General features: G+C 30.0%; 1 protein-coding gene across 1 annotated transcript; it reads right to left on the bottom strand.

Annotated features, from left to right (window-relative positions):
* Positions 1-1,839: 1,839 nt before the first annotated feature.
* Positions 1,840-14,835, bottom strand: LOC125065355. Its single transcript, XM_047672916.1, has 2 exons — positions 14,636-14,835; positions 1,840-4,008 (listed from the first exon to the last, which is right to left on the bottom strand). Exon 2 carries the CDS (start codon positions 4,006-4,008, stop codon positions 3,025-3,027), a length of 984 nt encoding a protein of 327 aa, XP_047528872.1. The 5' UTR covers positions 14,636-14,835; the 3' UTR covers positions 1,840-3,024.
* Positions 14,836-25,477: the final 10,642 nt, after the last annotated feature.

Here is a 25,477-nt window from a genome sequence, read left to right as displayed (position 1 = left end):
TTAGTCGGAGAGTGCTACGAAAGTGGAACTGTACGTGTCCCTTGATCGTTGATTCATCTCTCGAAACTATATACATATATAAAAAGCCTCATTTATATGATTGAGACCAAATAGTGTTTATATGCCCATATTACCTATTAAATTTACCATTCAAATCAAATCAAAATAACAGTATCCACTGAAGTTGGTTTCTACAAGCACAGAGTTGGTTTAAATCTAAAGTTTATACCGATTCGTAATGAAGATTTCACCGGAAAGAACCAGCAAGATACTCAGTAGTTACTCTTTTCTGTCATTTGCAATACAAAATCAAATACGATTAAATTTATCCTGTCTGAATATCTGTCGTGTGTTGAGTAAAATGTCTCATATTAATGTTTTTTTTTTTATCAAATGATTATATTGCTGACTTGAAAAAGTTCAAATATCCGCGGAATTAAGATTTACAGAAATTAATAGTTTTGCCTAGAAAGGATTTAGTGATTACGGAGTCGTAAACTTGGCGAGATAAGCTTATCCTTGCTTCTCGTGTTTATACAATAATTATTATAACCGATTTTATAAATAATCAATTTTTTGTGATGCTACTGTAAATAACATTTTGTTAAATACATCCTGAATGGACTATGAATCTCCAAAATTATAAATAGAGCGGACTCTCATTTTTATTAACAAAAGTAACTTCACCATCGTGTGTTTCGGGATGAAGCAGTTCGTAAACTGCCTGGAATCATTTTGGCAGCCATCGGCGACCGTCCACGTGCCAGACACCTATTCTTCTCGGGAATAATTTTGTTGGTAGATTGTTCTCTGCCAACAAACGATCGGAGACGTATTAACAGCTTTTTAATTTGATGATCGCTATGCAATCTCAAGAATGTTATTTGAAACTGACTCAGTTTTTCGCATATATGTCGCAGGAAACTAGCTTAATTAGTCATCCAATAAAACGCCAAGTTACTTTACTAAACGATGCTGTTCAACCAGCAGTCTAAATGACACTCAGCCAATTCATCTTCCGTTCATACAATAGGGTAACTGGCTATAGACTCTCCTTTTTATGGATCTTGAGATTTAGACAAAGATAAATATTGTAATTCTTACCTTAAAATTAGGTTATTTATCAACGATTTCGAAACTGAGTGACCTTCAGCGCTACGGGACGTGCAGCACCTTCGCCTTTGTATCAAACTGTGTGCTTTGTATTAGGAGGCTCGAGCTGCATCCCCCTTCGCACCTTCGGTTTCTTAAAAAACACTGTAGGGATGAGACCGATAAGCTCATACTAAGTCATAATTAATAAAGTCGCTTTTGTGACAATTTTGAGCAATCAATTAATATATGAATCGGAGCCTTCGAACAAAATGATCAAAAGATGTTCCCACCTAAACTATCAATATAAATATTTTTTATTTACATGAATCCCTATTCTATGAATGGAAGATGATTTGGCTGAGTGTCATTCAAGCCGCTGGTTAACCAGCACCGTTTAGTAAAGTGGCTAGGCGTTTAATCCGATGGCTAATTTAACCAGTTGGCTGCGACATATACATATGTATTTACGTAAGTATAAAATAATAAAAATAGTGATGGATATAGATAAAAGGAACTATGTAAAAAATAATGATAAGGTGTTGCTAATAGAACGAGTTTAAAATTAAAAAAAATCGGTTTGATTGGTTGTGAATTTTCTAGTCAATCAGGAAAATTGTTTTTGTGCAAATAGACATTACGCACCTGGTAGTTTTAAATTATGCACGACTGAAATGCAATGGATTTAAATAATATAACAAAACGATAATTTAATGTTTTATTTGTAATGCAGTATTATACAAAATATCAAATAAACACTTACGGACATATCAATATTTTTTTTTATTACAGTTCTGTTACAGAATTCGTTGTTTCATTTAAACCTTAATATTAAAATTAACATACCAATAAATAAATTAGAATATATTCATATGAGTATTTTATAGCATTATTTGAGGTTAAGGGAGATAAAAAATTAAACGCTACAGAGGTTTTAAGTAATCAAAAATAATACATTTTTATTTGTATGATGTTTAAGTCAATTTTCACCTAAACACACAAAATATATATTGTTCTAGATAAAACCCGCGACAAAATTAGCTCGAGCTTAAAAATGATATTATTTATTACGTCAACGAAGAGTTATATAAAATTATTATATGCCAAGGTATATATTTAAATAATAATAAGTTTAATTCATTATCTCTGAAGCAAATCTATTTAGATATTAATACAATACGTACACGTCTCGATAATAAAGTTATTCATAAGTTTTTAGTTACTATTTTTGTAGCGGTCATTTTTTTATAAATGAAATACTTTATTCAAAATTTAATTGTACCTGTATACTTGTATAAGAGTGTTAACATTTTAATGCCAAATATGGATAAGCCTACTAATCACGCCAGTAGAATGAGGTAGCGTCGTTTAAAAAGGCTTGGCTCACACGTGGCATTGTTTTTGTAAAATTGCTTAATTATTAAATTAGTAACATGATATTATAAAATTGCTACAACATATTTGTGGCGGCGGACTTCGTAAAAATATAGGAACATATATCACATTTATGTAGACGTATTGAAATCTAATTAAAAATAATATTGTTATTTATAGCTGCGATGGGCGAACTATGTTATTTAGTTCCATAATGTTATGTTGTTCGATCGAAAACTGTTTTTCCAAGAAAAATATATAAATTTAACAAAGGAGTTAATTTGTCACTTGAGGTTGCGATGATTTTGCGAATTTTTTTAGGTCAGACAAGATTTATAGTAAACAATATAACGTATATAACCTCAAAGTATTTCTTTACGAATTTTACATCTTCATTTAAATAATACTCATAAAAGATAAGAATTGCAGTATCCACATAATTATAGTGTGGTGTATACTGAAACAGCTAAATATTTCATGATTTAATTATACAATTATATGTAAAACAGTTTAAAGAAATATTTAACATTTCCAAATAATGCTACACATAATTTTTAATTAACTGTTTTTTTGCTTAAGATAATGTTCCAATTTTCTAACCACATTCAATACTACCTCAGGGTCACACGGGTTACCGTATCGAGAAGGATCCGGACAGCCTTGAAGGGCAAAACAATTAGGCGTAATCTGAGGTCGCAAGCAGCAGCTTACTACTGCTCCGTCACAAACGCTAGGGGTAATGTACGGTGCCCTGCTACTACCAACTTTAGCAGGTCTACTCGCAATCGGTCCCAAAGTAGTAGTCGAAATTGATTGAGGCTCGGCTCCTGCTTGCACACTACCATGTTCCACAGGAGGAACTGGTATATCGATCGGCGTTTGAGGAATTATAGGATCAAAGGAAATTGGCCTGTTTCCGTCTCCCTCGACATTTACATTCGATTCATTACCGTTTACTATTCCCCAATTTTGTTGCGTATCTTCTAAATCGGGAAATCTATTAGGTAAAGCTGGTGTAGTCGTTTCTTGATTCGGCTTCGTCTGATCATTTCCATTTACGGGCCGAGATGGAACTTGACTGTTAGTGGTACAGCTGCATCCGGCATGCGGTATAAAAAGAACAGGAATAAATGCGGGAATACTCGATTGCTGAGGCGGAGGCTGTGTTTGGTGTCTGACATCGCTAAGTATTCCTTGTAAACGATTAAAGATCAACTTCAAGGCATCCTCTGTACCGTAAACGCCTGTATTTTGACTTTCATCTCGCTTTAAGTATTGAGATTGTCCCAGATAAGGAAAACTTGGAGGTAACCCGAAGGGTGGATATCCAAATCCCGGATAATCATAAAATCTCTTTTGTCGTTGATTATTTTCACTTTGGTTTTCAACTGAACTTTGATCAGTGACATCATTAGGCACGCTATCAAGTTTTGGGGCTTCTTCAGTATATTCAGGAATTACTATATTAACTTCACTCGGAGCAGCTTTACAAGATGTTTGAAGTGCAAAGAAGCAGAGCAGCAATGGTAAAATGTTCACCATCTGTAATTATAAAAGATGAGATGAGATACTGATTATACACAATCAAATACTATGCATATAAATTCAACTTTAAATATTGGTTTTCCAATGTTTATTTACACTGTGACAAGGTATCTATAAAATATGACTCTAATTTTCAGCTCGGGATGTATATACGTTTAGGTACGTATTCAAATCACAACCAAAAGTGAAATAAAAACACCGGTAACAGTACATATCGAAGTTTTTAGTTTTTCTAGGCTTTCATGTCGCTTTTGTCTCTATACAATCGGAACAACAGAATCGCTGTGAAACTACTGTTTGGAATTCTAAAGAACTTTTAGACGATTAACTTAAATCTCAGTCGTGAAAAATATTTGTTTCATTGTGATTTGAAATTTTATAATGTTATTATTTTATTACTTATTTTCCTTTTATTTGGTTTTCTTAATATTCAGTATTTTGATCAAATGGACTACAAAATCTATTTAAAAGACATTCAATTATATAAGAATTATTTACATTGAGGTTTTAGAATTTAAAACAGTATTAAAATCATGACTGCGTAGACTGACGAAAAGAATTTTAGTAGCATTTTCACTTTTTTTTTAATTCGCAATTCTTTAAGCAAAAATATATTAGAATTTTTGCAATTGAACAAACATAACAATATTTTATCGAATCAGAGGCGAATATATGCGCTGTTTGTTTTCATTTTACGCTGATGTTCTTGCCACTTCGTCTTCTTCCCCTAACAATGCGTAGAGCCAGTTTGACAAATTATGGTATGCCACAGCATACCACCATACCACCATAGGGCTCGTCCTAGGAAACCAATAGCCACCGTCAACACAATTAATACAAGATCAAGATCCTTTTGATGGTTAACTTGATATCTTTTAACTAAAATATGATAACGAACACAACAAAATGTAGCTAGCGCCAATATCTTATAATCGTTATAAAATATCTTTAGTATCAGATCTAGATTACTTGTAAATATAATTAATTATTTAGTTTGTTTCACCTTATAACCTTTAGTATAGCCTAGCAAGTGTAAATCAGTAAAAATGTCAGAGGAATTTTCGTGATTTTTTTCATTTGATATTGAATTTCATATTGAAAGAAAAAATTGCTTACATATTTTGTCAATGTTTCAAATTGTTTTGTTATTATCTCTTCTTAATGAATATAGTCAGTCCAAAGGTCAATAATTTTTTTTTAAATCGTTATATTCATACATATTGTTCATAATATAATTTTATATATAGATGATTTGTTGATACGATAAAGTTCAAGGTAACAAATTTAACATTTTAATTAAGTAGTTTGCCAACTCGACTTTGTATACTATTGCCGTCAGTTTTATTGCAGATTTTTGTATCTGTGTATGACTATGGAGCAAGAAATGCCTTATTAATTCATTTAAAAAATATAGGTAGAAAATGAAATAATGGTATTTTGACTAATAAAGAACAAAAATTTTAATGAATTAGTCGGCTGATTCTACCGTTAGGATAAGGTACATATCCTTAGAAGAAATGTTCAACGTAAAGAAAAGTGCTCATTGTGAGCAAACTAATTCATGCACGCATTTCGTACTAGTACGGTGGATATTTTATAGAATTATAAAAGGATGAGAAGAGCGAATAAATTGCTCAATTAGGAAAAACAGATGTAATAAGTTTGTAATGTAATATAGCAGCTATTTCATTTTATTATTATCTTAATAATTTTCAAAATTAAGTTGATATCTTTGACATTCACAGTATTGAATTATAAGTAGTCATTCAACTCTAACATTGTTTTTAAGTAATGATTAATATATGATAAAAACTTGTAACGAAATTTTATCAAAAAGTTAAACTGTATTTATCTAATAATTATAACAAAAAAAAATGTGACAAATAAACTAAAAATAAAACGAAATAGGTATACTGAAATAACTTGAAAATAACTTAAAAAAAATGTGTACTAAATTAATACACTTCATCATACACCGTACACAAAATTTGAACTCTACTTGGTCCTCCGTAGTACAGGAATTCTAAGCCTTTGATAATTCTTTAAAATGATATATTATGTTTTGGACACATTTTATTAGTACACAAGTAATAAGTTTTATTTAAGCTTTAATAAGCTTAGGATTTTCGTTTAGGTTATACTCTCAACATTAAGAGAAGATACAATTCGTATTTTTTTTAAAAAACTGCAATTAACTTCACTATTTTTACTGTTTCGATTAAAAAGGAAATAATGATGTACTTAAACTTGAGCAAGTCGTCGACTGGTCGTTCAACTCAAACTGGAATATCTGATACATCACTAACTGTAGCAGCAATTACGCCTACGTTTGGATGTATCACAAAAGTATTATTTAATTAATATATAAATTAAATAATACTTATAAAAATATCGTTTGAATTTGGTCAAAAAACCTTAAATGTTTTCCATTTAAGTAATATTTCCAAATTAAATAAGGTATGATGTAGTTTATCTTCAAGGATAATTCCAAGGATATGAAATGAAAAAAAAAATTGAAATTTTGTAGAAATTTTGGAAATATAAAATGTAAAAAATACTAATAATAAATAAATTTGATTATTTTATAGTGTCAGTTACGGAAAACTAAAGCAGGGTGAGTGGATGGATACAGAAATATTGTGCACATCACTATGAAGTTCATAAATTTTATTATTTTAAACAAATGAAAACTAATATGACTAGTACGTTACACAGAAAAATATTTTTTTTTTATTCAAAATATTCGCATAAAACTACGAGTATGCTTTTCACATTTTTCAAAGGTACCCAAAGCTAGGAGCAAACGATATGCTTGAAATAAACGAAGCTTTATCTTCAAACTGCTTCCATGATTATTAGTAGTTAGTTCTAATGCGCCACGACATAATATATTTATACCATGATGTGATACTCGTCGTATTATGTTATTGTATGTCTGCTCAACATCTATATCTAAAAAAATTACATATGAATTATGTATTGCGCTATGTGTCATGTTATTCATTGTTTGTATGTGTATATATGTGTGCTTATTAGTTAGAGTGTGCGTGTGACATTTAGAGCAAAGATGTCATACAACAATTTTATAAATTGTCTGTTGATTTAAAACTTACTAGTGTGCATATAATGCTAATCATGTATTTTTGTTTTTCATTTAAATTTTATCATAGGAAATGTTTATTATGTACCGCTGGAGTACTATTAAATTATTTAAATAAAAAGTAATAAATAAGTTTCGACAGGTTTTGGGACAATTTTATAGCCTTATATATGTAGGTTAAGTGAGAAGAGGTTTACCGTAATTAATAAATTATTAAATTTGAGTTATAATTTCAAAATAACACTAAGTTTACTATTTAAACCTTTACGCGTTTGCCCCGTATTAATTGGGGGGGTATGTGGGATTCACCGGCGCCGAGTGCGCCGAAATACCCACAAAAAACCAGCGCTATCAACTCCGTCTCTACGGGGGTTATCACGGGATCGCTTACGAATGCTGCCATGTCTCCCCGACTGATTGCTCGCCTATATAGTCTTCCAATACCTATGGGGTTCCCCTGGTATGGGTATCTTAGCATATGTGATGTTTATAGCGGGGGTGTAAAGGAGCGCATAGCCGTCGCCTTCTTCATAGTATTCTTCTTTGGAGCAGGTAAGAGGAGGCACTATCCTCACGCTCCCGCTGTGTGTAAATATATCCTGATATTTGTGAAGGTCATTAGTTTATAATAATACTAATCAGATTAGATTTGAAAGTGTAGAATAATTATAACGGTATACAATTCTAGCTAAATTATAAAAACACTAACATACTCTAATAGATTATAGGGTATATAATTGTCTATTATAAATTATGCGTTATATCTTACGAATTGATTGCTCCGTTCTCCGTTTATTTAGTTCTAACGCTAAGCAGCTCTATTTGTATTGTTATTTGAAGGGTGAGTGAGCTGTAATTTGAGGCACAAGGGACGGTTTTACGTAGTTTATGAAACGTTGGATAGTATTTCTTATAGCATCAATGTATATCGGCACTGATCATGCGATCATGTTCAATCAGGTACCATTTGCCAGTCCGCCTTTACTCTACGCCTTTTTTGACGATTTACAGTATCACAAAATTAATATAATATCTCAATTGTAATTATCTTAGCAGTAGATTCATTCTTATGATTAGCATTGTAACGACTAAATGGCTTAAGCATGTTTCGAGCATCCTAAGCCAAGAGTAACAAGTTGTGCATTGTCGTTGTATGCAAATCATTAATTATTACACTGTATTATTACTAACTGTCTCTTGCAACTTTGTCTAAATTAGTTTCTTCTAAAATACTATGGTTATTACTTGTTCCGTTACATTTTTTAAAGGTGACTGAGTTTTAAGCAATCTCGGCTGGGTTGGTATCACCCACCCACTAATTTGCTACCAAACATTTTTGTTTGAAGGGCGAGCGAGCCAGTTTAATTACAGGCATAAAGGAAATAACGTCTCAGATATCGCTTTTGTTCGGGTATTGATGGAACCTTAATGTCGGTTATATAAGAGATGCCTTTATTTCGTACGCTATTAATGTCTATGTTTGCTAAAACTTCTCAGTATTTCTTACTATCTTAAATTGTCCTGTGATAACACTTCTACATAGAAAAGGCCTCTCCTATCAAGAAGACGGCTATAATGTATTAAGAAAAAAAAAGTGCCTAATCCATAATATCCACAAAAACGCCATTGTACGTAACGACTATATCATTTAGCATTAAAAATATCTTATTAACAAAAACAAACTTTTTTTTAAATATATTATTACCTATTATTAAATACATGTCACGCAGTACATTTAGTATTTTCTTTTTTAAATAATACATTTAGTACGTTTATTTCTCTATATAAATAAATGTTTTTTACTAAAAGTTATTGTTGTCCCGGTTTTTAAATTAATGTTAGGTTTGAACAGTAATATGAAAAGAAATTATTTCTTTTACATTTTTCTCTCTCCTTAGATATGATATTTGTTGTACATAAAAACCACAAAAAACTTACCTTATTTTTAATTGGTTACTGAAATATAATCTGAATAAAACAGAAAAGGAGAAAGACTCAAGGTATGTTATCACCGGCTCAAACCCAAAACAAACACAACATTAAATACCATTTCTAAAAAACAAGAAAATCAAAAATCCCATCTATCACGGTCGTTTTAGAAATTTTCTAACTAATTTAATTAAATAAATTATCTCAGTAAAAGAAACGTATACGCTTAGCGTTTGTTGATAAAATATATAAAGATTTGATCGTTTCACATTTATCTGAGAGTTAAATCTATTATAACTGGATAAATCAATTAAAATCGTTATAGTCAAATCTTTTATGCCATGCTCAATTTGTTCTAATTTTGTATAATAATTGTTTTAACTTGACCAAATCGCAAAGTGTAGTTCTGGCTCAATTATAACAGTAATTTATCATACTACTCCGCTATAAAACAAGTAACAACGAATATCCGTTCTATTAATCTTTGGTCCTTTGTCTGATGAATAGAGTTGAAATAAAAATTATATTTAGAATCGTATCGTTCGACTTCGTTGTTTTTCGTTCTGCGTTTTAGTCTTGGTACTGTTCCGTATAAATTTAAGTGCAAGCATTAATGTAGATTTTCAAAAAGTAATAAAAAATTAGGTATAACATTAATTTCAGTAGTTTCAGACATGTTATAGCATAACTGGCTTGTGGCATTATGCAACGATGATAATTTTTATTGTAAATATCAAACCAAGAAAAATTCATTCGGTTTGTTTATTGTGTTTGTAATATTCTAGCCACCCGTCCTAGCTTCGCAGGGATAGAGTAAGGGTCTTCATAAAACGATTTATCGAAATACTTATCTTAATCTTAATGAATTATAAAAATCCGTTGGTTAGATTTTGAGTTTGTCACTTTCAGACTGACAGACAGACGCTGCAAGTGCACTTTGTCTTATTATAGTAAGTAGGTAGTGATAACGTTTGTTATTTTTTTTGTTTAATTACATGCGCTTTGTCTAGGTTTAAGCAATTTCGTTAACTTTTATTAAATGTATTTACTTAACATGCATATCATACGGTCGATACTTAAAGGTTTTTTGAGACTCACTGTATCTTCAGAGCGCGTTAAAGACTAAACTGTGAATACGAAGGGCATTGTAATTTTGAAAGTCATAAAATAACACCCAGACCTTTTAGATTAAAAATGTCAGAATCGTGATTGTTTAAATTTTGTTTTATTTTTAATTGCTTTTAAAAATACAGCCGTTTTTGTTGTTTTTTGGGGTGCAGTCCTACGAATATGGCTTCACAGAGAAAATTGCAAAATATACTCATTTATTTTAATCTATTACAGTTTCCGCCATAAATTCATAAAATTAAGCAATTTTGAAATATATGGCTTGCTGCCATATTTATACTCCAACAAACTTTATAATGTTTGAAATATGAACGTACATATATGTATTTATATTTTTGTACAAATACACAAAATTTGTGTAAATTACATATATAAGTATAATTATTTAACCAACATTGTTGCTTACTAATGAGTGTTGCAAATAATAATAAATTACGGTATTATAGAACATATTTTTTTTATTGATAATACTTATAATAAATATAACCCTGTCTATAATTGAACTATACAATTGTTTTTCACTAATATCAAATTTGAAATCAATAATAATATATTTTTAGAATAATCTCTTATCTGATACCAGGATATTAAGTGATATCAAGGACGTCTTGTCGATTAGGTAAACAACCTTTATGACCGGTAAAATATAATTGGTTTTACCCACGTTTTAACAAGTTTTTTTTTCTATCGATATATATATATATCCATAAATTCTTGTCTACATTACAATTCAAGTCTCGGCTCGTTCTATTGTTTATATGAATACAATTCCTTATTGCGTTTAATTATACCCAAATCTACTAACATCAAGCTGATGCACGACTTCGTTTAAATGCTCAATAAAAGTGACTTAGATATACTGCATTATTATTTTAATTTAGTTTAAACGTCAAAATGTGAATAGTCTCAAGTTTGATCCTGATTTTAGCTTAATTGGTAAATAGAAATATTAGTAATTTTCTCAAAAAGAGGTATTAGCTATATTACTTAAAAAAAACAATATCATGCTATTTATTCAACCCTAGCATAGGAAGATTTTATCGGAGATGACAGACGTTTATTTTGAAACGCAGATACCGACTAACAAACTAATCTACCCACATGCAGTGTTCGATACGCTCAATACAATTACAGACAACTAGCAAGGTTATTGGCATTGTCACTGGCAATATAGTTAATGTTTTTGACAATGTTTACAGTTTTGATTATTAAGTGTCACATTTACATATTTATAATAGTGTTTTCAATACAGTAACAAAATAATCATACAACTTGATTTATAAATACGGGATTTTAAACAAATAAAAAATGTATATGACAAATGCATGCAATTCATTTGATAATAATAATTTGTGCCATGCATTTGCTCATTCCTTTATAATATATGTATATAAAACTCTTTAGAGAATTTTAAAATCTTAAATTTCCCGTAGTCTTTAAAAATAGCGCGTACGCAATCCAGTAATCTCAAAAATCTCGTTCTTTATAATAAAATAAATAAAACTAAGAAAATAAACGTTTTAGACTTTTTAGAAAGCCAGTTCATCCAGTTTTATTAATATGTTTTACCAATGTGTGCAATGAGTGAATATATATTAAAAATACACACTTAGAAATAGATGATATATTGAATTTGTGCAAGCACTAATAAAAATTCAAAATATTTTTTTATAATCTTGTTTCTTCGCAGGCACGTCGAAATATTTTAACATAACGGTGGGAGATGTTAGCCAATTATTTCTTTTTGTTAACATCATTCAAGGTGAATATGATTTGCTAATTTTTGTAAAATAACATTTTGTAACACAAAGCAGATGAATGTCATTAGAGCTTATTTGCCATTCATCGGTTTTATATATTATGCCTAATGAATTTAGTAAATCTTGACATTAATGCTTTAATCTATGGGATACTTATTTCTATTTACACTAATATAAACATAACTGCGTATCACGTGATTTCGATCGCGTTAATATTTTGAATAAAATTGTTTAACGCCGCTTACACTAGAGGGAACTGGCAGAAATCCTCACGTACGAAACGTATTTCAGGCGACCTTTCCTCTCTTTCTCTCTCTCTGATTTTATAATATATATATTGTTATTTTTTTAATTAAAAAATAACACAAACACGGGATTTTTAATACCAATTTTATTTCTTGTCATTGATTTATGCTCAAACGTTGTTAATTGTTAAGCACGTAGAAAGTGCCAGTCATTTAATACATAATAATCTTTCTTTTTTTTAATATTAAATATGTACAATTATATTTCAAATATTATAACATCTCGACTATTGTTTCCTGTAATTCAGATCTACTAAGTCCAATCTAGTGTGATTAAAAATGAAGGACAAGGTCAAAATAGAGGGCAAACATACGTATGTTGCTAATTAAAAATAATGTTTTTTATGTTGCAGTCGATTATAGACTACTCCCATCGAAAAAGGAATGAAGAAAAACAAACCTTAGATTTACGTATTCCGTGCGATTTGTTAATACCTCACATTATTAACTTTCTTAAAAATACGATAGTACTTACTTAATTATTTAAAATTAAAGAATCATGTTGGTGAGGTTAAAACATAATTATTTGCTTAAATAAAATTTTATGAATTAAACTTTAAGCATATTTTTATGTCCGTCATTTTTCAAGAAACTCTATAGAAAAAAAAACCCTATTCTTTAAATGAATTGGCTGACGTCAATCAGGCTGCTGTTTGAACGGTGAAATGAAATGGCTAGACTGTTAATAAAAAGGCAAATTGAGATAATTGCCTGCGGCATATGCGGCATATTATGTATTTTTTATTGGTAATGTATCTTAGTATCTCTATAATCTTATTTTAGAATTTCGTCTTAAGCTAATAAGTTATACGTTTTACCAGTAATACATAAGGTGGCATGGCAGGTGCCATGTAATGGCATGTTAAGATATCTCAATGATTAAAACAAATACTCAAAAAATATTTTTACGTTTTTGAACATCTATTTAAGTATAATGTTTAATGAATAAAGCAATCAATTTTATGAAACATTGATTTCGCTACGTAATTCTTTATGCCCCGAGAATAATAAACATAAGTGAAAAATCGTGCTGAAAATTTATTTATACTAAAAACTTATGTATCCTATGATAACATTACAATAATCCTATTTCAATCCCAGCAATTCATCATTCTTTTTTATATTTATTTATACATAACATTTCAATATATCTAACTTTTTTATGTTAAAAATATTCTATCGTTTTTTATCTATATATATAACGTTAAGTCCCGTAATATTCAGAGGGTAAAGGAATAGATAGTGCACCTGACCTGATCTGACATGAAATCGGTCAGCAGGACATTAACAAAATATTGCATTACTATATAAACTGTACTATATATTACTTATTTACATGTAAATCTTGCTCGCTGTTAGGGTCGAGTCTTCCCCTTTTTGAGGGGAATTGATATTTGGGACTGGGAATTCCACCAGGCTACTCCAATTGCGCTTCGTACTACGTATGCGGCAAATTCCTTTGGGCACAACCAAGTTGCTTAAAAAAGTTTTCTTTAACCGCCGAGACGAATGAACATAAAGTAGTTCTTGCTCGGTTTGAACATTTGATTCTCATCGCTCAGTGTTTTTTATTTTTGTTTTTTACTCATCTAGTTGTTGTCAATCAATTTTAAAATCAAAATTATATTTTTTATATATTTATTTCATGATTGAAATTGAAAACTTCTGTCGTGACATTATTATGTTTTAGAAGTGTATATTTTCCGGCACAAGATTCATTTACCTTATTTGCTAACGTTTAGGACAAATACGTATATATGAATACGTGTGTGCGTGCATATACCAACTGGTTTAAATCTTTTATTTAATTTTATTTATTTATGTGTGTTCTCTAAGTTATTTACTTTAGAACACGTTAGTGTATATCGTTAAGTTTAATTATTTTTAAAGTTCGATCATTTTGTAGTTCGAGTTTTAATGAGAAAATTAAAAGTGAGAATGTTACTTTATTCAATTAAGAGCTAGAGGATATTGTTTATTTAAACTATGTGGCGATAAATATAACCTTAGTAAACCTTGATTATAAATGTATAATCTTACCGTGTTTATTAATACTCTTATGTATATCTTACATAAAGCAAGTAAGTTAGATTTTATATGAGAAATTGATGTACTTTATATTTTATTTCTGAACATACTTATTAAATACGGATGAATTATAGTCGTAGTAATATCTCGATGACATTACTACTTATGATTTCAATTATAATTATTAAATTGCATTCAAAATACCCAATCGCACCATTAGACGTGATTGATCATTACGCTTTTCCTCATAAGGCAAGTACGATAACATTTAACTAATTACGTACTTTGATAATATCATATTCTTTATAAACAAAGCGACAATATTATTAAAAAATATAAAAAAAAATAGTTCTAATTACTTTTAAATTTATTACCTTGATTATTTGTGTGTAACCTCCAATGAAACTAAATTTATTAAAATTTTAAACACGTTCACACAATCTAACACTTTTTATACTTCAAGTATTGATGTTATGTATTCGTCATGTTTATGTAAGGAAGAAGGCAGTACAAAACATTCGTTCGAACCAAGATTAGATACACAACTGACTGCGCGAGGCCGCGTGCATAACCAAACCAACCGTCTATACGTATACTGATGATTTTCTTAGTGTTTATAGCAGCACAGATATTACAACACACATTGATATGAGTGAATGTTCGTTCAAAAACATTCAACTTTAAAATATTTCGAGTATTGTTTAACTTACAATGTTATATTAAATTAATTAAGAAAATTTTCATTAAAATTACTTTTATCGATATGTTACTTGTATAATAGTGGAGATAATAGATTATTATTTAAAAAATAATTAATTAAAATTAGAAAAATTGCCTTGAGAATTATTTTACTTGAAAACACGATTGTATAAATTTTATAAAATCTTGATAGATTTCGTTATTACTAAAAACTTTTATATGTGTGTTTTATTATTTTTCCTGTATTATTTTTCCTTTTATCTTTTGTTTTGTAAAAATTTTGGAAATGAATTTCTCGAAACAATGTCGCCAATTGCATTCATATGTCTAACCTCATTTCAAACCATGTCATTGCGGTTTTACAAAGAACTGTATGAAGACGAGAAGTCCACGTTCACTCAAACTTTCGCCGATACCAGTTTCCCGTTAAAACTTTCTTTAGCCAAATTGCTTTAAGTTCGAGGATTTCTACAATTCTTATGCAAATGTAGAGCATTTAATTTTATCGACTGACAAAGTCCATTTACTTTAAATTAAAACATTTTTTAATTAATATTAAAATATACCTATTACAAATCGATTTTAAGTTTTTCTTCTTAAGTCGATATAAGTAGCAAGAAATAGTACAATAATTATGGAATACAATTTAAAAGGACATTATTCTGTGTCTTATAATATTACAGTATAAATGTACCTACCTACATTTAAAATTAGCTTCTATACATAAAATAAAATTTGAGTGTCTATAATATTAAAATAACCGCTTTTTATTTAATGCATATGTGTGTATACACGGTACATATATACCAAAATAAAAAGTTTGTTCCGGCTAATCTCTGAAACCGCTGGACCGATTTTAACGGAATTTTCACTGGCAGATAGTTGATGTAATAAGGAGTAACTTAGGCTGCAACAATAACTTTTTAGTTAAATTTAAACGCGTAAGAAGTCGCGGGCACAACAGTAACTAGTACTTCATAATATTATGTATCATGTCTGTTAAAATAATTGCGTGAGTAGAATTAGATCTAATTTAAACTGTCAATAACAACCGTATTTATTCTTGAAATTTACACCTTATAGTAAATTAAAATTAAATCATAAAGTTGCAACCAACGCTACAGTTCAAGTTAAAGCATTGGAGTTTTTGTTTTTGAAGATGTTACTTTTCGTTTTTATATTTTAAGGTTTTTGTGCTTAAATATAATAGTATGGTATTGTATTATTGAACCTATTTTAATTACTTAGTGATAAGGTAGTGGTTAGTTAGTAGGTACTTAGTCGTTGTGGTAGAAGCCGAGATGGCGCAATGGTTAGACTGCGTACACCTTGACCGATGCTTGCAGGTTCAAACGCAGGCAAGCACCACCACTGAATGTTCATGTGCTTAATTTGTATTTATATTTCATATCGAGCTCAGAGGGAGTTTTCCTTTCCTCATCGTGAGGAAACTTGCATGAGTTTAATTTCAACGAAATTCTGCTACATGTGAATCCACCTACCCGCATTGGAGCAGCGTAGTGGAACATGCTCCTAACCTTTTCCTCAAAGGGAGCCTTCTCTCCCTTTGAGGAAAAGGTTGCAAGGAAGGTTGAAGAGAAGGCTGCTTAGTCCAGCAGTGAAAAATTTACAGGCTGTTACTGTTTTCTATTACGGCTTTGTTCAAGCCCGTCTGGATAGGAACCACTCCTCAGATATTCTACTGTCAAACACTGTACTGTCTTCTGGTTTGAAGGATGAGTGAGCCAGTGGAACTATAGGCACAAGGGACATAACATCTTATCTCCCAAGGTTGATGATAGATATGGTGTAAGGAATGGTTATTATTTCAATGTCTATGAGCAGCGGTGACCACTTACCATCAGGTAACCCATTTGCCAATCCGCTTATTTATAATATAAAAAAAGAACCTTAGATAGATCTTTAATAGTAAAATACCACGCCACATTGAAAAATATTCTTATAGATCACATTGACCAGTGTTACAGTATCGGCCTTCATTGTATTACATATTAGCAAATATTTTATAAATATTTCGAATTCTATGCTAATGGCTATAAAGACCAAATTAAGAACATATTAAAATTAAATGATGTATGTAAATTATACTATGTTAATATCTACGGTGATGGTGTTACTTAACAAAAAAAACAGTAGGTTAATTGGTGTGATGAAATAAAAATCTTGCTATTTTTTATGAACACAAAACTTCCTGCTACCTTTTAAAACTAAGCAAAAATATTGGTTTATGCTAAGATAAAATATGCTAATTAAAAGAAAATATTATCTATAAATTTTAAGAATCTAGATTAGACAAACAAATTTATACAGGACTGGATGGGGTGGGTAACATCCACTATCAATTCTACCGCTAAAATGCGATACTTTGATTTGTTGAGTTCTTGTTTGATCAGAAGCGAATAAGTGAATTTACAAAGATAAGGGCCATAAACATTTTTCTAGTATGGATAACAATCGATGGTTGAAGGCGACCACTTACCACCAGTAGCTTATAATAATATTACTTATTTATTTACTTATTTATACTTACAGTAAATAAGTAACGAATACAATAAATTAACTTAAGAATTAAAATTCACGACTGATCTGAATGGATGAATGAATAAAATTATAACCAGTGTCACTCGGGATGACGTCAAGATTCCTAATATATCTAAATTTGTTGAAGCATTTTCATGTTCAAGCATGTACTGGGTATTGATGGAATAAAGTATCTCTTATACTTACGTTACCCTGAAAATGGTACATATGACTGAGCTTTGAAATACAAATATGAACTAGCAACCCAGCCTGGCTTCGCACGGGTGCAATTTATTAATAAATATAATAATGAGATGATTTGTATCAACAAATATATTTTATACCCTATAGTGCTCAGACGTTAGGTAGCTTTCTACGTCTGCAAAAAAAAAATAGAATTGGCTTAGTTCCTGAGATCACCCCCTACATACAAACAAACAAATTTGACGTCCTTATAATATTAGTATAGACTTCGTGTAATTAATAGAACCACCGCCCGCCTCGCAATATATAAAAAAACTGACATTTGCCGTAATTTGCCTTTTAAATTATTGCTAATAAAAAAAATTGTACTTATTTATTACCCAAAGTAATTTCAATTTTTCAGGTAAGTACGTCTATATAATACGAAACAGCCATAAAAGTAAAAACGGATTTGAAAAGGTAAGGTAATAAACATGATGTTCGTTTCTTGTCTTGTACTTTATGTGTGGCATTTATTTAACAATGGATTTCAAAGAGCCTCATAAATCTTTTGAGCCAAGATTTTAGAATATAAAAAAACTCATTATTTTTCAATTATTTTTTTTCTATAGGCTTTGTGCAAATCCATCTGGTTTACGACCCACTCATCATATATTCTATCGCCAAGCAGAAATACTTAGTATTGTTGTTTTCCGGTTTAAGGGGTGAGTGAGCAGTGTAATTACATGTACAAGGTAATAACTTAGATCTCATGATTTCTGCATTTTCGATGTAAAGAATGGTTAAAACTCTTCGTTTGTAGTGTCGACTATAAATTAAACAACAATAATCGCATTGTGTATAAAGATTGCTTAATTATTCGTTTGATAGTATTTAAAATTTTTAACAAAAAATATTAGTTTTCGTTTATGTATGTCATTACAGGGCACAGGCATACCAACCCCCGGCGGTAACGTATGTAAATCGAAAATTCTTGCGTTACCAGTACAGGAAGTAGATCCATAGTTATATAGTTTTTTTTAACAAACATGAATAAGCATACGTAGTGATTTATCTTTATTTATTTAAATGATTCAATCAGGAACTCTAACAGAAATACATATAAAAATACGAGTCATAGAATATATCATACATAAAGCGTTTAAATGTACCCCCGGTTATTGGAAATCATCATTCACTAGACTAGTGTCGAGTACTTCAATCAACATTAATTAATAAAACTAAATGATGTATAACATTAGCAAGAGCCGAGATTATAGTGGATAGAACGTGTACATCTTAACTGATGGTTTCAGGTTCAAACCCTGAATTGAACCTTGAAAATTCAAATGTTTCATTTACCTACTGAGGTAACCGGAGTGTGTCTAATTTCAATTAAATTCTGCCACGTATATATCCACAAACCCGCATTGGAGCAGCGTAGTGGAATTAGCTCAATTAATTTGTCCTCAAAAGGAGAGGAGGCCTTAGCACAGCAGTGAGGCATACTTAGGTTAGACTTTGACTTTTCTTTTAACAATTAACAAATTACATCATTTTTAATAATATCTGATGCTATTAAATAAAAATAACTGATTAATTTTTGTTTTGATAACGAAATAGTTAATATTTTTCAATCGTAGATAAAGCATATCCATTTAAGTTATAAATGTTAATTTATCTTACATATAAGTTAAGGTGAGAATGAAGTAACCAACGTAGAATACGATAAATGGTACATCATGTTTTAACTTAATAGGAAGACAAGGGTAAATTCCGTGTTCTTGCGAGAGAGCTTAGATATTACGAAGACAAAATGTGAGAGTATAAAAAAAATTTACTGTTTCATTCACGGGGCTGTAATTTTAAAAAAATACACATAATAAACTAGTATAGTAAGTATACTCCAACCCATTCATAGTCAGAGTCGTTATTTTATTATTTCATTGTAAAAATAAGTAATTAAACTTATACAATTTGAGTATTGCCACAGATGCCTTCCAATAAGTAAAGGGTTTCTTATAAAATAATAAATCAAGCACATAATTACACGGCAAAATTCACGTCTTTTTCATTTTGTAATTTTCTCATGCACCAAACAATATAATAAAACGTAATTCCGTTAGTAACAGTTATTACCGTTGCTCGAGATGATGGTACGATGATTCTGACTTATCGAACACTACGAGTATTTACAAATACCGTTGTTATTCTTGCAAGTTGCTTAATCCTCGTAAGAAATTACCTTACGTAAATTACGAGAAATTAATGTCGTTGTTTTTTGTAATATACTTGGTCAGCTGCTAAAATAATCGGCGAATTTGTATGCTATATTTATTGATTGCTAACACAATTATTTTGAAACTTAAATACATTCAATGCAAACTGCACTAGTGCAGTAATTATATTAATATTAATTATAAATTAATAAAGTGTTGCAATAAACAGATTACGCGCAAATTTCTCTTTTTTTATTATCTGTTTTTTTCTCTGAATTAATGTATCCATCGTACAAAATAATATTAATAAAGCATGAAGTAAAACTAAAGTTCCTTTATTGGTTCTGTTTGTTGCGATCTGTCAGACCATGCAAACATTGCTTTACTACAAAACCAGCGGTAAATCGGTAACGAAAAGAAGATAATATTCATGTAATTATTACAATACCATATATGTATCTAGAGTTAAATAAGTGTGATTAAATAGACCAGCAACGTGTATTAACTATACACCAGCATCATCAATATAATACACCAACATCGTTTTATAGTCACAAACACGAATCTCGATGATCGACTTTGGCGTTTGCACTCGTAACTAATAATTAATTTGTGTAAATACAAATTATTTATAAAGTTATTTATAACATTTCGTAGACAAGTATATTTTTATTATTATACGAATGACTCATTTATTAATGGAAATTCGCAAGTTTTACGACTTTTCCAAGCAATCACTGTAATATTTCGGAACAGTGACTAATTTTCTATGAATGACTTAGAGTATGCCTAGTGCCTATAAATAAAGTTTATTTACTGTATAATATCAGTTACTGATCGTTTTAGAAATCCGAGTAAATGACTGTTTCTATATATGATGTATACATTGAATATTGAAGAACATTATTATAAAGAGGATTTTTTAAATGTAGTATCTACACAATAGTAAATTACTCATAGCACATTTTTGGGGATTTTTTAAATGTGAATTCGTGAATGAACTATTGAATAGTAAATACGGTTTCCGAGCATTATATTCGAAGCACAAAGTATGTCGTTGTTATGCGTATCCAATTCTTGGTATTTAATATTGCTCAATGTGTCAGTTGTCTGATATCAAAATGTAAATAACAAATGTAAAAACGTATCGATAATTTTATATTAAATTATTACATGTTATACTTTTAAATTTGTAACGTTGTATTTAGTAAAACATTTACACTTGTAAATATGTGGTTGAATCTTTGATTAATCAGAAATAGTTAAAAATCCTTCAAGTTACCGGGCGACTGGCGACGGCGACGTTTTTCAAATCAGTTAAAAATGTAGACTTAAATAAGTCTAAAAGACGGAGCTATTTACTACTTTAAGGAGCGGCAATTTTTAAAAGAGAAAAAAAAATATAAAAGAAAGAGATAAAAATATAAATTGGCTCTCTTTTTACTAAAGAGTAAATTTAATTGTTATAAGAATATTGGTTTTACATCTCTATACAGTCTATAAAAATCTAAACGAAACCTCTATAAACTACATAGATCTGAATTTAAGTTTCAGTTTTGATAACAAATCTATACTTCAATGTATATGATTATGAATAAGTAATTATTAAATAAAAAAGAATCACTTGTTTTTTTTTTAAATAAAAAAAATAATAAAATGAATACGCAAATAGTTTTAATAACTGTAAGCATTCAGGATTAAAAGAATTTTTATTTTTTAGAGCAGACATGCCTTCAAGTATATCATATAACATGGCAAATACTTACAATTTCCATACACTTCCATACACTATTTAGTAATAAAATACAAAAATAATGACAAAAAACAGTATTCATATTGAAAACAACCACAGTGTGAAAATATATTTAAATTTTCTAATTAAAAAGGCGAAATGAATTTTAAAGTTGCATTTTGGAATATTGGGTAGAAACAATCCTCCAAAATTGTAGGTCAGAGAGTACCTTATCATTCACAATCTTTCGGTATCGAATTCGATCTTTAAACTGCTTCTACCAAAGCTGTGATTACTGCCAACGTTAAGCCTATTAATCACAGATACATCTCTAAATATATCCCTTTCATTTGATGTGATAAAATCTATCTCATTCCTTGCTAGATTATCAGAGATTCGCTAGGTCAACTTTCTCTGTGACTACTTTTGCAAGAATTAATTCATAAGAAAGCGCCAATGGGTTTCAAAGAAAATTACCAGCCTTTTACCCTCTGCGATTTCTGCTACCCAATCCGTAAGGTCTGACTTTCGTTTCACCGATTTTCGTATTTTGCAGAAAGTCACACCACAGTAGTAGGCATTGATGACCTTCGTAATTTCTTCATATATGTCTTCAGCTACATCGTGATAGTGTGCCAAGGGCAGCGCATACAGCCTTGAGATAGTACCTGTCGGATGGTTTCAGTATAAGATATGCAAACTCGGCTACTCACGCTACTGATATCTACAATACATGATAATGAAATCCTTTTTGATTAAAAAACTGAATCCGCCCTGGAAAATTAGAATAAGTTTCCCGACTCTAGCTGTCTCCCCTTGTCTTTGGGTTTCTGATAATCCCAGAAGTTACCAGTCTTTTCTCTTATAATTCGGTGAGGTGGCAAAGCCTCATAATTGTCCATTGTACGTGACCAAAAAATCAGGTCGTCAGTGTAAAAACTAACTTAACATATATTCTACCGTCAAACATCTATACTTAGTATTCTTCTGTTCTAGTAGGAAAGATCAGTGAGCAAGTGTAAACATCTTTGTTCGCAAGGAAATAGCACATTGGCAGTATAAGGGATTGTTTTTCCAACGATTTACCCGTCTGCTTATTTAAAATAAAAAAATAAAAAAAATTCAAATTCATGTTTGACGTTTGTGGTTTTGTTAGGTAAAATATTTTTTCAAGAGCGAGATCAATCTTTCCAATTGATCAGCTTTATTGAGCATGACGTCAATAGAACTAGTAATGGCTTTTAAAAGGGTTAATTGTTTTCAAAATGAGTCAGACGTGTATCAGATACATCGTGCACTCCTACATAGTGCTTGTCACGCATTAAAGGTTTTCCCGACATAGTAAGCTTCCTGATGTCACGTTTAGTAATAATCATGCAATTTACAGCAAAGTTGCGTACAGTTGTTCTTCTTAAATAGAATTATTTTATCGCCGAATTAAAATTAAATTCATAAAACATTTTTAAATCTCGAAAGATGTTAGCCGAAGGTTTTTCTTTAAGTCTATGGTCTGTAACAAATCTAAATTAGCCAAGCTAAATCGAAACATTTTTTTAAACAAATGTAATTTTATTCAACAGTAAAATACCTACTTAAGCAATACAGCTTATAAGAAATTGTTAGATTGAAATCGATTCTGAAAAATGCAGTATAAGTGATAATTGTAATAAAAATGCCCGAAGCCTTAGGTTTCATATTTTATTTAGCGTCACAGACACACCGGCACCAACTGCAAGTTTATGTTACACTAGCAAGTCCGCACGTCTTCACATGCGTTAAAAGTTACTGTCTCCCTGGGTTGTAGCGTGATGTTAGCTAGTATATAACCTTTCTCAATAAACGGGATATTTTTTTAAACAAGAATGGAAGTTGGTGAGGTTAACTTTATTTAATAAAATAGATCAATAAAATCATAAAAAAATAAAATTCCTCGATGGGTTTTATATGATGATCAACACAATATTATAAAGATGACAAAAAATGCGTGAAGCTGATAATTGTTGAATATCAGACAGGATGTATTATATATAATTGTATTTAACTGACATCACTTTATATTTAAAATGTTGGAAAAGAGTCATGAGTGAGTTTTCGCTATTTCTTCTCACTAGGATCTATATAACCTACCGCTGGTAATTTACGTTTATTACAGTTCTGTAAAATAGAAATGATTCAAAAGTGCTTTATAAACCTACTTGGATAAAGTATATTTTGATTAAAATAATATGTTCTAAACTTCTATTAGATTCGATATTTGGTTCTCGTCATTGTTAAACGATTTATTAATACTTATCTACTTGATATATAATAAATAAATATCATCAACACGATGACTGTAAGCAATTAATAATTAATTGTTTATTAAAAATAGACTTTGACACGTCACGTGCGATTAAACGTTAATGCACTGCGATCTCTATTTGGTACTTTTCAAACGGGAATTTGCGATATGCTAGCGGCCAAGGTGCGGTTTTTATATGTACGAGTATATACGGTGTTGCGGTTCGGCGTCAATGCGGGTGCGGCGCCATGGATACGAAGACCTAATGTGTAAATTGAACATTCACGTTATCAGGAAAACATTTTAAAATGTTAAATAAATTATACTATAGAAAATAAGTACATCGGTTACTTTAAATATCCAGAGTCAACTGATAAGAAACATGTTGATGACAATTTAAATCGAATGCTTAGTTCGAGTGTAAATAGGTACCTCTCTATAATAATATTATTGTAAATATGATACCGTAATTAAATCATCAATCACCAATTTAATTATTACATTATGATATATATTACTCAATTCATCACTATAATGCGCCAATAGTTCACGAAATATATCACGAACATAGATTTTATCTAAAAAAATCATAAGACGACTAAAAACTCTTTGTTGATTTTTAATAGATTAACAAAACCTCGGAAAAAATCTTATAAAATAAAACTGATTTATGTAAGAAAAACGTCAGCTGGCATGATTTTTTACGTACATATGTCGATATCATTTCCAATTTTATATTAAAATGATTATTATTATTAATATTGGTCATAAGGTATGTCTTAAAAATTTATATTATAAAATGATGTAATCTTACAGACAAACTGACCAGTAAAGATATATTTATATAGCCATTACATCAAATTAAAATAATTTATTGTCCATTGAACAGGTGTTTTCTCATTCTTTAACATAACCGCAGAATACCATTTGCGTAATAACATCGTCATTAGGGGTGTGACTAAATAATGCGCTCGTATAGATTTTCAAGTGACTTCCATATTATGTCATTTTTTATGTAATAAGGTTTTAACCTATAAGTAGCTTCGTTGTATATGCAATTTATTTTTCATACAAATAGCATATTTTATAGGATTTTTAATTTATATTATAATATATAACCTTCTTAAATAGATTACTCTGTTTACTTCAGTTTAGTCCGTGATTTTTTTCTTAATTAGAATGCGACTTGTATGAATTGTATGACTTTTATAACAAAATATATGTGACCTTTATATATTGAGTCAGCAAGTTATTAATAAATTCGATTGTATTATGGGATTAAGAGCAGGATATTAGATGATATTTTTTCATTTTATCTGCCTGTCAGAAGTAGGAGCATATTGTCATAAAACCACTTAACCTTTGAAATGATGAAGACTGTCCTTTTGATTTAAAAAGCTTTTATTGTAGATTAATATTATTTAAAGTCAAGGTTAAATTGAAATAAAATAAATTAAAAATATCGGAAATAAATCAATGCTTAAAGTAATAATATTTTGGAGATTGGCAGTATCTGAATGTTCTTGGCAGTATCTAAAAATATTCGATACCTAATTGTTTT

The sequence above is a fragment of the Vanessa atalanta genome, chromosome 7 (assembly GCF_905147765.1).
Source record: "Vanessa atalanta chromosome 7, ilVanAtal1.2, whole genome shotgun sequence".
NCBI lineage: Eukaryota > Metazoa > Arthropoda > Insecta > Lepidoptera > Nymphalidae > Vanessa > Vanessa atalanta.
This window is presented reverse-complemented; position numbering and strand designations above follow the sequence as displayed.